At 38.0% G+C, this 22,626-nt stretch overlaps 1 protein-coding gene across 3 annotated transcripts in view; it reads left to right on the top strand.

Moving 5' to 3' along the window:
• NKAIN3 (sodium/potassium transporting ATPase interacting 3) overlaps positions 1-22,626 on the top strand; it is a 346,346-nt gene that overhangs the window by 249,888 nt on the left and 73,832 nt on the right. For all 3 annotated transcript variants that reach the window (XM_040067999.1, XM_040067990.1, XM_040068008.1), the window contains exon 4: positions 5,787-5,984. In XM_040067999.1, the coding sequence (XP_039923933.1) occupies positions 5,787-5,984 (198 nt within the window). The remainder of the gene's footprint in view (positions 1-5,786; positions 5,985-22,626) is intronic.

Genomic DNA, 22,626 nt, shown 5'->3' with positions numbered 1-22,626 from the left:
ATTCCACTTTTCTAGTAATTTTGGTAAATCTAATTTTAAAATTGCTCGCTTTGCAAACCCATATACAGATCTCTGAGCGTGTAGCAAATTAAACAATGCAGGGAAACTATTTTTAAAACATAGGTATATCATCTGCCTAATTTCCAAATAAATTTCCAAAATATTATGTTCACTTTAAAAAAAAATTAAATAAAATCTGGCAACACTGCATAGCCAAAGGAATAAAAGTAGAAAAAGGATGAGAAGCCAGTGCTGGCTGAGCTTAACTCATACTTTTTGTTTTGGAGGCTTGTAGATGTGGAGAGTAGCCTGTTGGCAAATGGTTAAAAAGCATTGTAGTGGAGATAGATTAGGGGAAAAAAAAGTTATGCTCAATATGGAAATCTCTTCCTTTAGTCATGGTCTGATGCTATGATTACAGTCTGTGAACCTCTAATCTCTGTAAGTGGGAACCATGAGCCTCTAATCACACCAAGCAAAAAATTGCTTTGCCTCTGTACCTCTTTTAACCATTCTCAGCCCATGATGCTGGGGTTACCTACTGGCCTATGTCTGCAGATTTTGGTACTGTGAATTTTCTCTTTTAGTGGTAATTAATTTAGGTGTATCACGCTATTGCTCTGGTTTAGTGTGCATTGCTAGCACAGAGATGAATTTACTATGTCCAGTCTGCCATCCAGTTCAGAGAGATGAATAGTCCCAATAGAGTCAAGCTTCAATTTAATAATGCTCTTCATGTCATTTATTCACCTCAGGATGAGGTAAAGATACTGACTGTACTATATCTTGAGCAGCCTGGAATCAACATGGCTCATTGCCCTATCCCATTAGCAGTTGAGTGGGCTACCACAGTTATTGAGCGAGCTACTTTCAACCTCTAGCTCACGGAATAGGTAAAAGCCATCAGTGTAACAGTGAATCAAGAGTTTAAATTCAAAACAAACAGGACAAAAAATTAATCAATATTCAAAAATTGTCATCCCAGTAAAGAAAATGTGGGAGCTAGTGATGCAAGTTTCCCCATTTGGAAATGGGAAATGGCCTCATTCTTCTTCTGTATTGTCTGCCCAGGCCTTCAAAACTGTTTGCTCAGGAGCAGTGAGAGGAGATGGAATGTAGAAGGTGCAATCAGAACCTGTTGTTTCCAGTAAAAACAGGGTGGAAAAGTAAGTTTATGCTGCCAGTGGGGGTCTTTGGCTGATGGCTGATGGTCATGTTTCCAAGTACGTACACAATTAGAGTGGATTTAATGCTGGAACACATCATTTACATCTAGTGAGGATTAAGGTCTCCTTGAGATTAGATACTGAGGAATGTGTGTGTCCCTTGTCCCTGCCAGCACCCCTGCATCTTAATTACAAACATAATTGGATGTAGGGAATTACAAGGAAATGTACTATTCCTTTTCTAGCAATATGCGTATAAACTTTTATTTCCTGTTGAGCAGGTGTTTGATTGAAAATCTTTTCTCCTTGCTGCTTAAACAAAATATGTGTAGCAAGTCAGAATAGAGCATCAGTGTCACACTTAAGAAATGGAATGGGAATACTTAATGCCTCAGCATAATGTCCATTTATAATAAGCAATATAGTATGTATCAGTAAAATAAAAAGTGTTAGGAAGGGCTAGCTACCACATAAGCAACAATAAAGTCGAGATCTCTAACATTATGCTTTGCCAGACCTTTGCGCTCTTTCACTTGTCTATAAAATTTCAAGTGTTGACTGCTGTTTATTGAAGGAAATACGTGCTTTTCCTCCATCCTGCTCAACACCACACTGTTTTTGTTATACTTTTCCTAAGAGTGTATTTTTAAATACTAGCAAGGAATGAAAGAAATATAAAATAACATGTCATAAAGCAGAAGCATACACTGTGGTGGTAATCATGTCACAGCATAATATTTGTTTGTTATGCAAGACAATCTTGGTGCATTGGGTTTTCTCCCTAGAGTTTCAGCGTCTTCTTTTTGTTTTCTTTAAAACTAGTTATTTTAGGTAGTCCTAATTTCTCATTAATTTTTTCTAATGTTGTTTTTATAGACACTGTGTGTAACTGTTACACAAATAAATGAAAGGAACATCATCCCTGGTACTACAGTATAGGTTTAAAATTAGCCTTCTTATGCTATGATTTGTTAAATTTTACCTAGATTCACCACCTAAAAATTGAATAAAAAAACCCCACAGAATGCTTTGGATCAGAAGGCACCTTCAAAGATCATCTGAACCTCCCTGCTATGGGCAGGGACATCTTTCACTAGATCAGGTTGCTCAAAAGCCCTGCCCAGTAGAAAACATCCACTTGAAACCAAATGCAGAATTTAAGCAGACATAATGAAATTAAACGTTATCTCCAAGCACTTAGAAACAGCGTTACTCAGACTCACAGGGATTACATCTCACCTTAAAAGAACGTATCTGCCATAGCAATGATTTCCAATAATAATCAAAATTAATCCTTGGGCTGACAGCCAACACAAATCCTGTATATAGTTTAAAGGCTTAAAGTGGGACTCTACAGCAGTAAAGTATGATTATGAGGCTGATCCTATAGTCAGGGGCAAACTTCTTACCACAGACTGGAGTATTGCTTTAATGCTGACTAAAGAAGAGAGGAGCAGGAGATGGGACTTCACTTCCCTGTGTCACTTCCATAAATCTCACAGTTTTCCTAGAAGATCGTAGCCTGTGTTCTGCCCCCTCTCTGTTCGTGGTGTCTATCTGAGAGGTTATCACCTGAGAAAGTATAGTTTACCTGCTTCTGTATGGAATTAAAGTCAAGATAGATACTCAGAAGAGAGCAATTTTCCATCCATGATTGAAATTTCAACTGTTAAATGAATCCCAACTGGGTTAGTTAGAAGGATGACTTGGTTTCTCTTGTACAGAGCCTGAAATTGAGTCTCTTGCTTTGAAGTAGCATTTTGTTCAAGGAAATAAGCATTTGAATTATCACTTGCGGATGATTAAGCATTTTATACCTTTTTTTTTTTAATATATGAAAAATTGGAAGATAGTAAATGATCTATTGAAAAAATTCAGGCATCTGCTTGTACTTTCTGAAAATTCTTAACTTCTTTCATTAAACGTAGTACTGAAAATAAGCCACTTGGGCAGCAGCTTTTCCAGCATGCTCAGGGTTTCCAAGCTGTGAATTTACAAATACCAAAACACTCTCTGGAGTTCACTGATATTTAAAACCTGTACATCCCAGTAAAGAGTCTTAGAATTTTCTATGGCTCTGTAAATGACTATAAAAAGATACAGGTTAATTTTTTTAATGCTTGTCGAATTTAACTCACTTTACAGATTAAGAATCTACAAGTAGTTAGAGAGAAGTGTTTCAGCTGCTAAAAAAAAAAAAAAATAGTAAAAATTGATTTTTCCTGTTGTCAGGTTTTCTTTTATTGATTGGCAGCTTAACATTTATCAGCTCGAACAGCTTATGGCTGCCATTTTGTGCAGTGATATTTCAGAGGTCAAGCTAATGCACCAAGTGGTCTTGTTTGCATTTCTAAAACTGATCCTTGCTGGGCTGTCATTATCTACTTTTACCTGTTTTGAGAGCTCAGGATGTAATACACAAAGTGAGAAGTAATTATGAAAATCTCCTCTTGCAGACTTTATCCAGAATTTCTGAATAAAAATTTATTTTTTTAAAGGTAGCAAATGCTGTGATGACTTTTTACTTTTTGGGGTTTGTTTTGTTTGGGTGGTTTTTTTTGTTTGTTTGTTTGGGTTTGGGGTTTGTTTGTTTGTTTGTTTGGGGTTTTTTTGTTCTTTTTTTGTTTTTTCCCCTGTTTCCTTCTTACCTGAATCGCCAGCAGCCTTGAAACATGAACATGGTCATCAAGTAAGCAATTTTTGTACTGTTCACGTGCCAAAATCTTATATTGTACATGTGTTAACAAAATTTCTCAAGCTGTTTCCCTATGGAATCTTGTCATCGACTGTGAACCAAGTATGAACACTGGCTATAATTTTAAAAGTATAAAGACAAAAACCAATAAAGGATAAATAAATCCTCAAGAGCAAAGAAAGCTGGGACACCAACACCATAGACATCACAACTTATTCCCATAGCTGTGACAACAAAGTGTTACCTCACAATATTTGATACACACTAACCCAGTCCATATTCCTTCTCAATAAAGAGCTTCTGAAATAGGTTAGATTGAATATGTGTGTGCTGCTTGACAACTGGCATTTCTTAGAGCTGACAGTTTTTAAAAGCACTTGATAACACTGTGCAATCTCTGGCATTGCTCTACACAGAAAACCCTGGCTGTTTCCTGTGACTCTATATTTATGATTATATTTTCATAAAACTGTGTTGTCTGTCAGCTTCTTACTTCACAAGTTGTTTTCATGTTGCAGCTGAAAATTTTTTGAACCACTATCAAGGACTGACATGCAAAGTCAAAAGACAAATGCATCATCAACTGAAAATAATGCATCTGGAAATCTAGCATCTCTGTATTTGAAGGGTAGAGAAGTTGTGTAGAAAAAAACAGCAGATCACAAAGGAGATTTCTTACTGATAACTAGGATATAGTTAGGATGGCAGGATTTAATTCCCTTGTTAGTTTTCAGGTGTGGCCAGAATAAAGGCAATTAATGAAGTAAAACAACAAATTAACTACTTCTGCAACTGGAATCTGAACCAAATTTCCCTTTGGTCAGGGTGGAAGTAAATGGACACAGACAGGACATATTTGTGGGATGCAAAGGGCAAATTGGTGTCATGACAGTGCCACAAACTGTTGTGTATGGAACCCAGGGGAATTTTGTGGTCATACAGCTGACAATTTTGCAGACATTTTTTTACTTGGAGTTCAGAATGGGAAACATGGAAACAAAAATCTGAATTAATTATTTAAAATATCAGTATAACTCAACTCTCATTTATCTCCAGTGGGGAGGGTTGAGGGTTTTTTGCATTTAAATGGCATTCATTCAACTTCAGTGTTTTACTTATACATGACCTAAAGACCCTAATTTTTTGTTAATTCAAATTAATTTTCCTGTTTGTACTTCATAGGTAAGCTCTTAGAAAATCTTTAGTACATTAGTAGGTTTGCTACTTTCACCGCTCCAAGTGGAAGTAGTATAAAGTTTACTAAAATGCACAGACATTAGACATCCCATATGGGTTAGAGTGCAACCAGTACTAATCTGGGAAGGTTTAATATGTGACCAGGAAGATGATTTGAGTGAAGAGAACTTACTGCTTTTATTTTAAACCCAGATCAGTTCACAAATGTATGTTTCTTCACTAAGATGAGAAGTTCGTCATCTGGATGAGGGGCAGAGGGAAGAAAAGAGAGCAGGGTGCTTGGCTGGAGACATCTCATTTGAATCTGATGATGGAAATCATAAAATATGACATAAATTTGATTTAGGTTGTCTCCAGTACTGGCTCTGTTGTCTGCTTAAAAAACAAACAAACAAACAAAAAGAGTTCTTAAGTAACATTCTAATCAAGTAACATCAAAATTGCTTTTCAGGCTGTAAGTCCAAGGGAACATGTATTTTGTACAGTACCTGATATGATGGTTCTTATGCCCGGCAGAAGTTCCTGTTCACAACTACAAAATAATCAATGAATATTTGCAATTTCATCACTCCACTTTAACATTCTACTTTCGTGCTAGAATTGCTGGGGTGAGGATTAAGGATAATTATCCCATTGCCCTTATAACAGAAAAGGTCTTTTATTTCCCATTTCTTTACCTTAAAAACAGAAAGTCAAACGTGTTCACACTTTTTCCCTCCCTCTCCTAGGAGACAGATCTCATGACCTTTAACATCTCAATGCACCGCTCTTGGTGGCGGGAACATGGGCCCGGCTGCATACGAAGGGTGGTGCGTCCTTCCTCCCCTGGCATCCTAGAGGATTACTCCTACGTCTCTGTCACAGGCTGCATCATTGATTTCCAGTATCTAGAGGTCATTCACAGCGCTATCCAAATACTCCTCTCGGTAAGTTCACGTTTCTTTCCATACTGGGATTCCATCAGTCCTTTCACACACAGCCTGCTGTTGTTGCTTGTCCTGGAAAGGGGTGTAGTGGCTGATAGAGAGCTTCAGATATTTTTAATTGTGTTTTGAATTGGAGAATTATATACACATTGTTAAAATGAGCACTGTTCTTTTCGTTCCTTATATCTCTTAATGCCCTGTACAGGCATAGTACCCATTCTGGCCATAGCTGGGATAGGTGGAAATGAACTTGAGTCCTTGGCTCTCAATCATTGAGATGTAAAACAAAGCAAAGCAGACTAGTCCAAAAGTAATTTGCCTAAACCTTTCTGAAGTTCACAACCAATGATGCCATTTATTCAGCCCTGATTGTAAATATATTTTACATCATACGTAGCTAAGTTTCTTCCCAGGCTCAGCTATGGATTAATCCTTTAAAAAGGTCAGAAAAATATTAGGAATTAAAGTATGTGTTCATATTTAGCTGTGTTATTTTTTCTCTCCTTGAGATCTACATTATCAGAACACTCTACCTCCATTGTCCACACTTGTTGTAACACCTGTTAAAAAAAATCAACAATGAGAAGTTGTTATAAAAGCTTGCAGTGCCGGGAAGCACTGGGACTCAATGAGTTGCTTAGGGAGAAACAGCCCAGTCTTGGGCACAGTTTTTTCTCGGTGTGTTGGCTGCTTCTGCTTGTGATTAACAGGTTGTTTGGCATGAGCTGTGTGCAATCTCCTGGAATTAGCTCTTGCTCTTCATATCTGTGTGTAGTGTGTTGCAACTGGCTGACCTTATGTAGTTGCACACAGGATCGATCACCCCAGATGTCCAGACCTATTTTGAGAATAGAAATGCTCGTAGCTCATGGTCGTACCAGGGCCTGTTAGACAGTGAGAGAAGAGGTGCAGTCTGCAGCCCACACCTGCTAGTCAGGTGAGCTACCTGGTCTGAGCAGCCAGAAGGGATGCATATTTCTGCTCTGTTGAGTATTTCAAGCTGGTTTACTAAAAATCTGGTTTATGCTACTACTTGCAAAGTAAACGGCATCTGCGGAATAAATCTCACTGGTTAATTTAAAATTATTTTTAAATTTCAATTTTTACATTTTTTCATCATAAGGACATTTCTCTTTCAAAAGAGAAAAAAATCAATATATGTGGTTGTATCATTCTGTCCAGCTATCTGAAAGTTCAAGATAATTCTTCTCCAGTACTAAATGCCTTTTGTAAGATCCCAAGTGCTTTTGCCTTGCCTCTACTTTTAGTCAAACAGATGAACTTGTACATCTGTGATTAATGAACTTCCACTAGATCCAGGTTGGAATTAGTGCAGTTGGTTTCCACACCAGTGACATCACCTGCACCTACACAAGATGTGTGTCTTACCCTGGTCTATCAGCTTCTCAGGCATCAGGGACACCACAAGACTTACACAAGACCTTCTCCAGGCCTTCCTTCAGCCAGGAAGCAAAGACTTTGAGTCAGGATCTTTTCCAATTGCTTCTCTTGCAGCCCAGCCCTGTGTATGCCAGCATAAATTATAACATTACTGTGAAAGTGGGCCTTCCAAAACAATTCTGCACAGTCGGGCTTAACTGCAGGCACCTTCCTTATATTTGTGGGGCCCTGGTACTCAAAGCAGATTGCTTCACCCTTGAGTTCACTTGCAGTAGATTTCCCTCTCAATGCAGTGTTATTCACTCTGCATCAGTGAAGTGTACAAAGAAAAACAAAGTGTGGGTAGCTTAAAAGGAGAAAACCATAAATATTTCAAATACTTCCTCATTTCTACAAGAAAAAAATGTCTATGTTAAAATTTTTTCTAGTATTTTTTTGTGATTACCAACCAATTTAGAATTCGATGAAAATTCAGGTGGTTGTTGATCACAGGAAGTGTTTTCTTCTGCACATATCAGTGCATTAAAGTTCTATCAAATGACAAGAACACAAATATTAATATTAGAATATTAGAATAAACACAATTAATATATACAAACTAAAAATACGAAAATGAAAAAATTTAGAAATTCTGTGATAATGGTAAAGCATAAGTTGTAACTGGATTTCTCTTTCTGAAGAAGTGACTGATTGCCATGCTGAATTTAAAAAAAAATATTCAAATTTTTAATTAAATTGAAAATTAAAAGTGTGCCAGGAGCTTATAAGGCATGACTGTAACTTAAATAGTTGTCAGTTTCAGATACTGCTTTGATGGATATAAACAATGCTAAAATTAAAATACTCTATGGCAAGTAAGGTTTTCCTCCAGTTTTACAATCTTGCTATGCAATCTGTGACGTGTTATGATTAACATACCATGAACCTGTACATCAGTTTCCATTCTGAATTGTAATTTAGGCTTGTTTCATGTACTGTCACACAAGACAGAAGTCACCACCTGGATTATCAAGTAATTTGCAGTTTGCTTCCATTTTCTGAACACTACTAACCTGAGGAAGTTCCCATCCATATGGATGCATAACTGCTTTTCTAATTGGGGTACCAATTTCAGTTGTTAGTTAAAAGGTCATTTAGGTTGTCTTTTCAAAGGCCCGGGGAGCTGTACATCATAAGATCATTCTTTCTACCTTTTCCTTTGGTAGCTAGTCCCAAAAGCAGACTATTCCTTTTTGGACCTTACAGCCTACTTAATTTTCATAACATTTTTATGTAGCAATAGTAGTGTAACAAACCATTTTACAGTGTAACAAAAAGCTTTATTGGCATAACAAATCATTTTATCATGCTAACCTTTGTCCAACTGACTGGGAATGCAAACACTTCCATTTGGTAGGGAGCTAGAGCCTCTGAAAGAAGAAACACCTCTGGGGATAAGTATTGGATACCTGTCGAGATATATAACTCACTAGCAGCATTTTTGAAAGGTGACTTTTTTTTTTTTTTTTTTTTTTTTTTTTTTTTTTTAAATTGGTATAAAGATTTTTATATGCACAGAATGTTGCAGCTGTGACTACATTAAACCCTGCTTCAGGAAATAAGCTTAACAGTGATTTATTTAATTTTAACACAGTAAAGCTATTTTTATATCTGCTTTACAGTGGTTTCTAAAAATATATATTTATTAGTAAAACAGTAACTTTGTATCTCATCCTGATTCTGGGTGCTTATTTAAGTGATTGGTGATTGAAGATGTTTAATGTTTCTTGAAATTGGGGGAAAATCAAGAGAAGTATGAGAGAATATGATGCAATCAACAGTAAGGAATAATTACAGTTAAATTTTGTGTTCAAAATCTATATTTATTTGATGTAGGGCATAATATATTTCTTATTTTGATGAAGAAATTCTTCTGCACAACAACTTTAAAATGTAAAACAGATCATCATTCCAGAAACCTCAACTTTCAGGACTGTATTAATAATACAGTCCAAATGGTAACAGCTTAGCATCTTTGAGAAAGACACTTCATACAGTTTTTGTTGTTATTTGAAAATAGATAATGCACACTGAGATTATTAAATGCCAGGTATACACTGGCCTGAACATTAAAAAGTTCTCCAAGTTATTCCAGAGAGATTTGTATTAGCCCCAGAGCCTAATATGACATTAACAGTGCAGCACAAAGCCCCAAGCCAGGGTTCACTGTGCTAGCTCTGGAATTAGCAGCCACATAACTTCATCAGTGCAGAAGAAGCAAAATTAATAAATTTTGGCAGACCAATGGATTGACTCAACTAGAAGCTTCTGGGCCAGGAGATGTTACTTTCTTTCAATACTGTGCTGCACAATTCTCATTGTGGTATGGAAGGATAACCTAAAATCTAGACCACTGAAGGAAGAGGGGAAGCAAAGAAAGTGAAAACCCTAAAAACGTGTAGTGGTTTCACGTTCACCAAATTCTGGTTGCCAAATTTAGTGTAGTGGTCTTAGTGTTTATTCTTTTTCTGTGGGAGAGAGATTAGGAGAAAAGCAATGCAGGCTCAAGCTTAAAAAGGAACAAATAATTTTATTAATACACTAAAAGAACAGAAAAAGAAAGTTGGGGAAAAAACTAAAACAAAACAGAATGGAACTCCAAAACCACCCTTCCCTCCCCTTACAAACTGTTAATTTTCTTACAAAACAACATAAATAGGCCAAACCTGTAATTTTCAGTCAGTTTCACTATTTGAAAATAGTCTTTCACTAATCTTTAGGAGAGGAGTCTCTCTTAGAGTCATGGATCCCACGGACAACCTGGAACAGTTCTCTTGTGGGTTTTTTATCTGTCACAAAAACAACCACCTGGAGAAACCTGCTTTTGTGGCCCCTCCAGTTAGCCATTTCCCAAGCTGCTGATGGGTCATGGGTCTTAGACTTTTGCATATTGGAGTGTCAGCTTTTAAAGATGAATAACTCTAAAAGCAAAGGATTCTTCATCTCAAGGCACAGAGATATTTTCTCACTTCTTCACTGGTGCAGAGGGCTTCTCATCTCTATCTCTGTTCAAGCATCTTATAGGATTAATATCACTTAGTCCATCACAAACACCTTTGCTCAAATCCACACACAAATCTAAATAATCATCTCCCCAAATGCATATCTTTCCCATGATTTAAAGGGATAATCTACATATGAAGTTCATTTTCATGGCTCAATAAGGATGGAATGACGAACTCCTCAACCCCCTGTCCCAACAGTCTTTTCACTCTCACTCCACTGACTTCATGCTGTTCCTTCTTTATGTTCACTCTGTCCCTTTCTTCTCTCTCAGGGAAGGGTTAGGCTTTGGAAGCTTCATGTTGCCAGGAAAGGGCTAAATCTGCTCGGAGTCTTTTCTCTGTCGTTGCAGCTCATGGTGTTAGATTTTCAAGGCCGCGCTCGTGGGGGGGTGAAGAACTCACACAGAAACATCAGAGATCAGAGCACCTGGACAGCCCAGAATCAAAAAATACAAGCAGGATCAGAAATGCCTTTTTGGCCCACCCCTCAGTGTAAATCTGGGGGGCTTTGGTCTAAACCATAGCTCTTATCAGGGGCCCAGCCGGCAGGGCCTGCCTGGCCGCCCTTGCTGGCAGCAGATGGGGCCTGGAGGCACAGCCGGGCCAGGGCCGCTCCTCTGGGCCCGGCTCAGCCCAGCCCCGGCCAGGGCGGAGGAGGCCCAGCCGGCCCCTGGCTGCTGTAAAATGTTACCTTTCTCTCTCTGGTCAAAGGAAAAAGAGCTGACCTGCAGGAAATCAAGGGGTTTTATATGTATACTCCCAAAGTCGCAACTGACATTTTTAGTGGTCAAACTAGATGTCAATATTCCAACTAACCTTCTGATAGATCCCTGTCTTTTCTAAAGCAATTCTCAGGTCCTGACCCAGAAAATCATTCCACATTCCTCTATGACTAAAAAATAAACTGTGCTAACCCATGACAACATGCAACATGGAAGCTCTTTGGCATGTTGATGCAAATTCAGGATATTGTGAAGGAAGCTTCTGGTTTACTTTGTGGAGGTCCATCTGTTGCCTCTCATAAGTGTCAATTATTGTAACCCTCAGGCAGCCTGCTGAACCTACAGAGGAAAAACAGCCACCAAAAAAACCCCAAACCCACTCTTGCAGAGTCATCTATAAGTCCAGACAAAGACGTGATATAGGGAAATTAAGAATATTGACATTTTTCCATAGTGAAGTAAAAAGCAGTGAGCATGTATACCTAAGGTAAAGTTATCAGTGGGGAGTAGCTTATCACATATACTGCTAAGCACATGTAAAACATACATTAAAATAGAAAAATACATTACTTTCCATAGAATATAATGAAGTTGTAATATCAGAAGTATAAGAAAAAGCATTCCTGGTAGCCAAACTGGAAACTGAATTCTGTGGTCACTGTGAGCAGAGTCAGTATCTGCTGAAGTGTATGTCCCAAAAAGATGCCTTCCCAGTGCTTCTTTCAACTCATGAATTTATAAGTGTCATATACCTTCCCTAAGAGGCAACAGGCTTCTAAAGCAGCTTCCAATAGAGTGTCTGAATGCTCAGTAGCATGTCTACAACTAGTAGAAAAATTTCAAGCTCTGTATCGCAAAATCACAGAAGAGTTGAGATGGGAATGCCTCTGGAGGTTATCTTATCCAACCCCCCTCACACTTAGCTAGGTACACCTAGAACAGCCTTCCCAGGGCTGTGTCCAAACAGCTTTTGAACATCTCAAGGACAGAGACTCCACAATGTCCCTGAGCAGCCTGTGCCTTGGCTTCATAACCCTCACACTGAAAAAGTGTTTTCTGGTGTTCAGAGGGAACCTCCCATATTCCACTTTGTACCCATTGCCCCTGGTCCTGGCACCAGGCACCAGGCACCAGTGAGAAGAGCCTGGCTCCATCCTCATTACCCACTCCATTCAAGACCTGGACCCAGGGCTGCAGGTGAGGCCTCAGCAGTGCTGAGCAGAGGGGCAGGATCACCTCCCTTCATCTGCTGTCAGTACTTTGCCCAATACAGCCCAAGCTCCTACGTAATTTTCTATAAAAATTGTCCCTACCTGCCCAAAAGATTCATAATTATTGATATAAATTGATGCTAAACACTTTTTAAAATCTACTTGTTAGTATTCTTAGACTTGTCATCCATATATTTGCAGGGTTATCCTGCTTTAATTAACCAGGTATGATGATTTCAAATATTTTGAGTTTTCTTTATTATGATTATTATTATTAATCATAATAGTAAAATCATAAGTGTCATAAAGATCAATGCATCCTCTTGTTCTTGAGGACTCTCTTCCTCTTACTTTTTCCTCACAGTTCTCTGATGTTCTTAATCTCTGTTTTTCTCTCCAGTACATACAAGCATCACATCCACAGTGAAATGATAAGCAAGGATCTGACTTAATTTCTGAATATCTGTCACCAGTCAATGCCTCATACTGACTCCATGCAATTGTCTCATTTGTGTATTATTTCTGCCCTTCTGTCTTCAAAGAATCTGCCAAATGTTGATTATTTGATGTAAGAATTAATTATGACATTTGGTAGACTTAAGTGCTTTTTTATCAGAGAAAAACAGAATTTAATTTAAAAAGATATTTAGTATAACAGACATTAAAATGGAGGTTATGAGTCTTGTGTAAATAATTAATCAAGGGAAACACTGCGGCTACTGAGCTATAGAGACTATGATCATGTGCAGTGCTGGAGTGGCTTAATGTATTTGAGGTCATTGACCAAGCTTTTACTACTGACCCATAAATTTGAATGCTTTTTGAGTTGTTTTGGATGACTCTTCTTCTATCCCTGATGTTCGGATGGCCTTCTCTATGTCGTTGGGAAAGCTCCAGGAATTGCTCCAAAAGAGGTTGCAAAGCAGCTTTTGCCCCTGCCTTCAGTCAGCCAGAGCTGCAGTTTGGTTTATATTAATTTAAATGTAACAAAAAGTTCAATGATAGCAAAATATAATGTGGCTCCTCTGGGGCACTGCAGCAGCCCCTTTTTTCCTTTTAGTTGTGGCCCTGCTATTTTTATAATTGGACAGAAAAGAATGCAAGGAAGTGGGTCATGTATGTCGTTCTCCAACGAAAACCCCTGTAGGGGGTGACACTAGTGCTCAGTCTCCTTGCTCTCATTCCATTTCCTTGAGTGACATGTGATTGATTAAGAAAGCCAGTAAACATCCACATGTGATAAAAAAGCATGAGGTAATTTAGAGTTAAGGGCTACAGGAATGTCGCATGAGTAAAATGTAGCTGTCCTGAAGGTATTCCATATTTTCTTTAGTTTTAGTTTGCACCCTTTCCACATTTTTTGTTTAGAAAAGTTTATGTCTTTTTCATGATAAACAATTGCACAAGTGGTGTGGAAAATTAACTTTTTTCTTGTCTGCAGAGCTGAACTCAATATTACTTCAAAAAAGAGTGTGAAAGATATACCTGTCCTTCATCACAACCATCATCATCATCACAAGAACAATTTAATCCAAAAATAGCCAGGAGCACTTTTCTCTTGGTCATGTGAATAGACAGTGACAATGAGCTGTTGGTTTCTCACAGATTTATTTAGTGAGATGACCAGATTATTGAAAATCAGGAGAATTTTGTCAGCCTGAGCAGTATTACAGAGGAGTTGTCAATCTCCGAAATGGTTTGCAAAGAGGTTACAGAGGTTTATGCAAATTTGACTTTGCCTCCAATGCTTTGTTTTAGTTCTCCTCTGAGTTTGTATCATGATCTATGTCTTGTGCATTTCCTCCACTGTTTGTAGTATTGGTTCAGGGATGCATACAGCCCACTTCACCTTTGCCATTAACAAGCCTTCAGTGTTAAAAAAGTATAACCAAGAGAAAGAAAAATGGTGAGAGATTGTATCTGCATTAACTTTCTAGAATTGGCCTTGTCCTTTCTTGCTGAATTTAGTTAGACATTTTTATTCATGGTAGTGTGTAGATAGTAAAATACACACGTATATTTGTCTAATTACCAGTCTGGGTCAATAAAGCAACTCTGTGAGACAGGATCAAGATAAATCTGTGGGTTTCCATCTCAGTTGTCAATCCAGGTCATCTGCTTTTTCAAGCATCTCATTTAAAAGGAACTGAAAACCATGATATTGTAGCTACTTGCATTTTCATTCATTAACTGTTGTGATAAGGATTTAAAAAAAAAAATTTGGCTAACTTCTGCACCAGAGCTGGCCACGACTGAGGGGAGATGTTACTTTCTTTCAGACAACAGTTCAAACACTAGCAGGACAGAAGTGCCCTCACCTTGACAGTTAATTTACAGGAGAACTTAATTGAATTTTCTAGTACTTGATATAGAGTCGTTCGCCATTTTGCACAACATTGAAAATTACTGTGACAATTTCTGAATTGCCAAAAATGTTAGTGAAAATCTGGGCAGGAATTCTGAAATACTTTTATTTACACAGAAGTATTTCTAGTAAAAATAAAACTCAATTTTTTATTTTAAGTTTTATGGAGCTCAGTAATATTTCAGTGCCAATTATGCAGAAGAACTGGAAGTAAATGGGACATTTAGAAAATAGTTGGTTTCGCCCCTTCAACCTCTGCCTATAATTGCTATGCCCATGGCAGAAACACTGCAATAGACTAAAATTCTGCAACTGAGTTACTGCAGCTCTCAGATAGATACCTTAATTCTTATTCATTTTGTTAATTTGACTTCTTTTCTGAAGTTAACTTCTACTGGCACTGAGCTGGGAAATGCAGCAGCCCAATGCACAGTAAATGTGGTGATCACAGGTTCCAAAACAAGTGAGTATCTCTGCAAATAAGCATGAGAGGTGGTAAAAGAGGTAAAGACAGGTTAAAGTGCTTCAGCAAACTTGTATGCCTACATGCTATCTTTAGAGCTGAGCAGAATGCTGAATGTTGCACTAGGAATTTGGAAATTATAAGAGAATAAAGTGGAAAAGTGTGACAGAGATTGCTAATAAAAACTTTTTTTTGTTTGTTTTTTACAGAACATAGAAATCAGATAATTCTTATTAAGAAAAGTGAAGGCAGTATTTTGTTTGAACTTTAGGGATATCTTCTTGAATATGTCTTTGGAAACCATTAACTCTTTGATGAGCCACTGGGACATCAAAGATCCTGGAAATTCAGAAAGCCACAGCACATTGTTTCCTAAGATATTTGCCTTCATGCCTCTCAGGACACTTACGAGCTTTCAGCAGCCTGTGGGAATCAGTGCATGATAGTTTACTTGGAAGGTGGAATAAAATTTGTACCTTTCTGCCAAGCTGTGATTCAATGTGAAGAGCTCTGCTGCATCAGGTTTGCTCCAGCTGTGAAGCTGATAAACCAACCAAGGAAATTAACTCTTTCTCTAGGATAAGAGTTCACTTGGTGATTGACAGCTCTGGATAGGCATGATTTTGCTGTTGGTTTGTTGTTGTTTGGGGAGGTTGTTTGTTTTTGTTTATTTCCAAAGAACACAGTTCTCTAGTTGATTTTTATATGTAGATATGATTTTATGTAAAGAAAACGTATTTTACTATTTTACTGATTCCTTAGCCTGCACATGTATTGTAAAAGACAAAGGCTCATCTGAGGTGAGCCTCCCACTGCAGTCTCACTGAGCCTAACAGCAATAAATGTGTGCTCACTACTGCTCAGCAGCATGATTCTTTCTGCATATTGTAGTTGATACGCGTGTGCCCAGACTTTCTTATATGGGGGAAAAATATCCACTGATTAAAACCTATCTCTGTGTGAGCTTCCACTGACAGGACATTTTTGTTTTAATCATGTACTCAATCCACAGCCTAGCTCTTCCATTAAAATTTGTTGCCTGAATGTGACTGGACTGCAGAAAGAATTCTTCTTTTCTCCCAAACACAGTCCCAGTGATTTGCAATGCTCTCTGTTTTTTCCTAGGGAAATAGGAGATGCCAGGGGAAGGATTTCATTAAACAAGCAGTGAAGCAACCCATATTCCTCAAGAGCTGAGGAAATTATTTGATTTTTTACTGAGGAAGGAAGTCAGGGTGCATATGTGCTCATAGAACTACTTGCTCTCAGAACTACTCACAGAAAAACAGTCCAGATTTTCTAGGAAAAGAGAATTTGATACAGGAAGATTGTAGTGCAGAGTAAGTTTTAAAAGCCCTGTGCTCTCCAAATGTTGCCTTCATAGCTTTTGTAGCTAAGTCTTGCCCAAATTCTGTAATAAATCTTCTCATCTTGTGACCATTCTTTGTTCACTATCTAGTATTATGGAAACTGCTAAAAATGTAACTGTTTCCTTTATATTCTTCACAGCAGAGCAGGGAATCCCACCAAAATGGTTAGGTCTGGCTCACGATGTGCTTTCCTGTATGGCACCCATGCTGCTGACACGTTTGACTGCAGGGCATGGTGGACTTGTTAAGGGGCTGTTTCATCCCTTTCTGTAAATTCTCACTTATCTTCTCTCAGCTCTCCCGTGGAAGGTGCTGGAAAGAGCCCAGTTCAGGCAAAATCCTCGGACGCATTGTGTAGGGAAAGGCACTGTGCTGCAGCAGTGATGCAGGCGTTGTTCTTCTGCTGCTTCTGAGCCTGCCAAAGGAGATCGCTACACGACACTCCTCATTCACATATTAGGTGTGTGAATAGCTCCATGGGGGAGGAAGGAAAGCGGAGAGGGATTAGGAAGGAAAGCGGGGAGGGATTGTAGTCCACAAGACGAGGTACCAGGGAGCAGAGCTTGGGTGCCACTACAATATAACAAGAGAGACTAATAAAAAGTTTGTACATGAGTGCAGTCAAGATGCATGTTGATAGAAACCCAAGAAGGGATGCTTTACAATATCACAGTAATAATTTACAGAGTTGCCTAGTGAATTCTCCTTTTTTTTAAGTTTGAAATTTTCAGTGGTTATCAAACTTGCCTAAGGGTGTAAGCACTTTTATTACACATTTATAGAACAAAAGAAGTGAGTCTTGTCATCAAAAGGAAAGCAAAAAACACAGATGAGAAGGACAGATAGTGTGAGGTTATACCTAGGAATAAGTAACTGTAAGGATTTTTGTGTTCTCTGAAGGTTCAGAATAGGTAGAATACGAGTGAAATGGATGCTTGAGGCATTTCTTTCCTGTGTTTTGGTTATGATCTAAATAGGTAAGATTTTTAGTGGTCTTGAAAGGGAGACTGATGTAAATTACTTTCACTTGGATAGTTTTTATTTGGTGTCAGTAACTGTTCCAAAAGGACAAAATCATCTTAAAATATTAAGCCCGAGAAGCAAATTTGATTTCTTTTCACCCATGTAGAAGGCTTAAGTTGAAACAATTGTCCCCAGGGAAGGAGAATAGTGATGAATAATGGTGTTGTTCCATGATGCTGATGTTAGTCTGAAAATGATAATTGAATAAATCAGGTGTGGGAAAAGACATCTGCTGGATCTGTCTGATTCTCTGTCATAAGTAAAGATTTTTCAAGAAATCATTCCTAGTGATGTGAAACTTTCTAGCTTAACTTTCCATTACCTCCTATGTAAATTAATGCTATGTAGATTAATTGATAATCATTGTGAATGACAGTAAAAAGTGGTAGGTAATTAAACAGCCTCTTAAAAGAACATGATAATTTCCATTTTTACTTGTGATTTATTTTATTTATTTTTATCATGTTACTTAACTTATAATGTACCTAATATCTTCACACGCATACATGCATAATATAAAAATATTATATCTCAATAGTAAATTAAAATATAAAGATCAACATAGAAAACTAAAGTTACATCCTGGTCAATTATACGAGACAGTTTGAGTGTTTATTCAAGTAATACACTGATTCCCAGAAAGAGTTTTCAAGAGTGAAGTCCTGTGGGTCCAGGTACTGCCAAGTTCCCTTCCCCGAATAGTGATTTTTTACCTAGGCAAGCAGGAGCGAACTGAAAAGTGTTTCATTATTACTTCTTCTCCCTTTCCTCTTCCTGGGATCATTATTTCACCAGTAACCTCATATAAAGATGCTCTCCCCAAACGAGCCCACCAAGGAGCTGAGTCTAGAACACAACTGGACTGCAAGCTTTGCATTTCCTTTACTTCTCCACTTTATTTTCTTATTTTCTCTACCACTTGTGCAATGAGATCTGGCTTAACTATGAAGAGACATCTTTTCCCTTCCCTGCCATGACTCTGTAGTTGCTTTAGGCAACTGAGATCAATTTTCTACATGTTTTGTTTTGGGTACGAATGACCAAGAGTGAGAGTAAATTACAGAAACCCATGCCATGCTGGGATTTCCCACTAATCTCACACACAAGAGGCCATGCTAGAAGGCGTAGTTGCAAATTTTTTGGTTGATGTCTTTCTTCTTTTGTATGTGCTTATCTTGTTTTGCCTGAAAAGGGTCTTAGGCCTAATTAACAATAACAGCTACCCCAGACCACCTATCCTACTTTAGGAACCAACTTTAATGCCATTCCTTGAACTTTCAAGTAGAGAAGAGGATTGCTTCTTAAGAAAAAGAAAGCACACAAGTTTACTAAGGTAATTTACTTCAGCTTCCCCAATAAACATGCTTCAGAATTCCCTTTCCCACTCAAAATGCAGGACAGCATCTGAGACTATGTATGGGTCATGGTCCCTTCACAGGGTCTTTGGTTTTTGGAATCATAAAATGGTTTGGGTTGGAAGGGACTTTAAAGGGCACCTAGTTCCCACTTTCCTGCCATGGACAGGGGCACCTGCCACGTTCAGCACACATTTGAAGCTTCCCCTTTATTGTGGAAGGCAGTGAGTTTACTGCCCACGTTAGCGGAAAATGAACCATCAATGTGATGCTTGACCAAAACCGAACTATAAAAGAAAAGAAAATTATCTGTGCTCCATTTGTTATTTTTGGAGCATGATCATTTGTGGGCTTAAACTGCAGCCTTATTTAAACACACTTCAGTCTTCAAAAATCAGAGTCATGTTATCTGTCCCATCTTGTGGTTCACTGGTAATGTGGACCATATCAGCCTCATGCTACCAAGCTTTAACAAGTAGTACGATTTATCAAAAGATAATCTGGGACAGGCCCTTCCAAGCAGAAATCTTCATAGATATAATTTTTAAAAATAGTGATTATCTTCAGAAATATTCCTTTTTTTTTTTTTTTTTTTTTTTGTTTTAGCTTTTTTATTTTCTTGTGCAAATCCTACATGGTGATGTAAACATGGTGCTTTAATCAGGGCTTGTTGCACCAGAGAGTTTATCTGCTTTTTTTTTAACCATGGATTTTTTTCTAATGCAACATAGAATATTAATATAAAATTATATTGTTACGGTACAATGTGTTATTATATTAATAATATCATATGATATACAATTAATAATAGTAATACTGTAACTCTCCCTAGCAATCTTATCTAATTACAATATGTTTGAAATCATTAGATACAAGGAAAAGGCACAGAATAGGCAAGGAAATAGGCACCAAGGAAAAAGGCACAAAAGACTTCAGAATATTTTTAATCTGCATATCTTTCCACTGGCAGCTAAAATGGATTCTGAAAGTCCTAAAAAAACCCCCAGTTTGCCAATCCCCTCCAATGCTTTGCTTTCTGTATTGGTCATACTTATTAGCAGGATGTCCTCAGGCTTACAACACACTCAGTGTTCATTGCAGAATTCAGTAGCCCAGTCTGAACCGATGAACCCAAGAGGTCCAGAAAATGAGTTTTAGCATCATCCTCTGTTCTCCCTATTGTGTGTGCATATTACTATCATGTTTTTTATAGGGTCATAGAGTCCAGCTGTGTGCAGGACATTTTGTCCAGAAGGATACAGTGACAGACGGTATCAAAAGCTTTACTGAAATCTGAAAAGGCCGTGTTGACCACCAGTGGTGGGCACAGCACAGGTCAGGGATTCTGCCCAGGAACCTGGGCACACAAGCCCACCCTGTTTGTCTGTGCTGGGAGAGAGACAAGGAAGACGTAGGTGCTGAGGTGTGGGCCATGGCAGACACACCACTTACCCTGAGGTGGCTGGGATTGTGCCTTGGCCCGTTTTATTTACTACTGCCCTGTTGTCCATGGAAGCAAGGGTGTTGTGGAGTTTCTTTGCTTGGGTTTTCTGTGATTCAACATCCCAAATGGGACATTTCTATGGTGTTTGTGCCTGATGCAGTCACAAAAGCTGTTTAGGGTTTGGGATTGTGTCGGTCTTTTCTGATTCCCCTTCCCCTGTTTTCCACATTGCCTGTCTGGTTTTCATTGTCCAGTAGTGGCCAGTTGTGAGATTACACACAGCCCTACATTAATGAGAATTCATACTTCACTACCAGGAATTCCTGAGGAAATGTACTCAATTTCACAGGAACAGGACTGCCTGGTACCATGCCAGCAATTTCATACAAACTCTTCAACTCCTTTATCAAACATGGGGGGATGTCCAATTTACTCTTGTAATAGAATGTCTGAAAGAGTCAGGTGTTTGCTTTTGGTTATAAATCTTTCAGAAATTCTTCTTACTTTAATGATTTGTGGGTTTTGTCTGAAGACAGTGGATATGGGACTCTATAGGAGGTTTGTTGGCAAAAAGGATAAATAACATTATAATCTTTTACATGCTTGTTTCTTCATGATGTGAAATTGGCAGATTCTCATACCTCCAGGCTAAGAATATTTTATCGCTATTGGTGTTTTCTCCTTTGGTCTATTGGTTTCAGTCTAGAGGTGCTGCTTGAAAATAGCTGATGTGAGATTTTTCTTTTTCGTAGGGGAGTAATGCATTTTTTATTAAAATATTGTAAACTAACACCACTAAAACACACCACCTTTTTCACCGGAAATAATTACAATGTAATAAATGGAAATACACAGTAGTAAAGCTGATGCAACTAAAAAGAAGTCCCTAGGTGCTCATTGATAAAGAATTTATGTAGGAAACAATAAATAAGGAGAAGATTGTGTAGACTGCAGTTTCCAGGGTTCTCACATATTTCCTAGCAATTCTATTGAACCTACTGCACTCTTTACAATAGACAGTGTATTTCTAGACATTCAATTCTTTGTAGGGCTTTACAGAGGGAATGAAAAGAGTATTCCCTCTGGCAAGAAGGAGTGAATCCACATATTATCTATGTTGGGTGCCAGATTTCATGAAAGACCAAAGGAGTATCATCATGATATATTTATTTCTAATTACATATTTAACTGCATATCAGGTCATATGAGGAAATAATGTAATCCAGAAGAAAAGGCTTTTTTCATTTAAAGCTCTCCTAACTTGAGTATATTTTGGAGTTTGAAATTATTTGAATAGAAATGACATTGAAAAGTTCTTGATCTTTAAACCCTACCAAACTAGCTCTTTTTCTTTCATATTAGTATTCTTGACCTCTTTCTTGGGATTGAAAGACTTTCAGCAGTAGAGCTCTACCTTTTGGAGTCTCCTTTAGAGCCTGAACAGAGATTCAAAGATTTCAAGGAGGGAATGAAGAAAACTGCCAGATGAAGAGACACTGGACTTCTCTGCTCCCTGTCATCTGGAAACATTTTTTCATTGAATGAAGTCGTTTTACTGTTGCAGCTGTTTCTTTCCTCCCTTGAGCAAGTCACCGCAGGCGCCACATCTTCCCACAAAGCCTGCAGACAGGCGATATGAAACCTGGGGACAGACTGCCTGCTCTCATCCCTATTTTTCAGTCTCAGGGATCAGAACAGGCAAAAATATCCTGCAACTTGGGAGTCTGACCTTGCTTGTGTTGACACCTGCGTTGCAGACTGATTGACAATGACTGCCTCATGCATCAGAAACAATTACATTCCTCTAGCTGTGCCTGCTTCAACACCCAACACCTGCTCCACAGATTAGGAGCCCCCTGATCTACAGAGGAAGAATTTTTGAACATGGTGGAGATTGATGACTTCAATCCAGTGAGAAAATAAGCACTTTATCGTGAAAAGTAAGGGAGACACATTTCTATTTATAGAAATACCAATATAATGTAATAATATAATATAATATAATATAGTATAATATAATATAATATAATATAATATAATATAATATAATATAAATAATATAATATAATATAATTTTATAGAAATATCCTCAAATGAGTTGGAATCTTTGTAACCTACCTTGGTTTAGATGCTCTGGACTGCTGAGGAGGGTTGTACAGAAATTTTTCAGAGAATGAGCTTTGATTTGCCTTTTACTTCAGCAAAATTAAATATGCAAACAAAGCAAGTGGGATGTGGGATTAT

This window comes from Hirundo rustica, chromosome 1 (genome assembly GCF_015227805.2).
Source record: "Hirundo rustica isolate bHirRus1 chromosome 1, bHirRus1.pri.v3, whole genome shotgun sequence".
Taxonomy (NCBI): Eukaryota; Metazoa; Chordata; class Aves; order Passeriformes; family Hirundinidae; genus Hirundo; species Hirundo rustica.
This window is presented reverse-complemented; position numbering and strand designations above follow the sequence as displayed.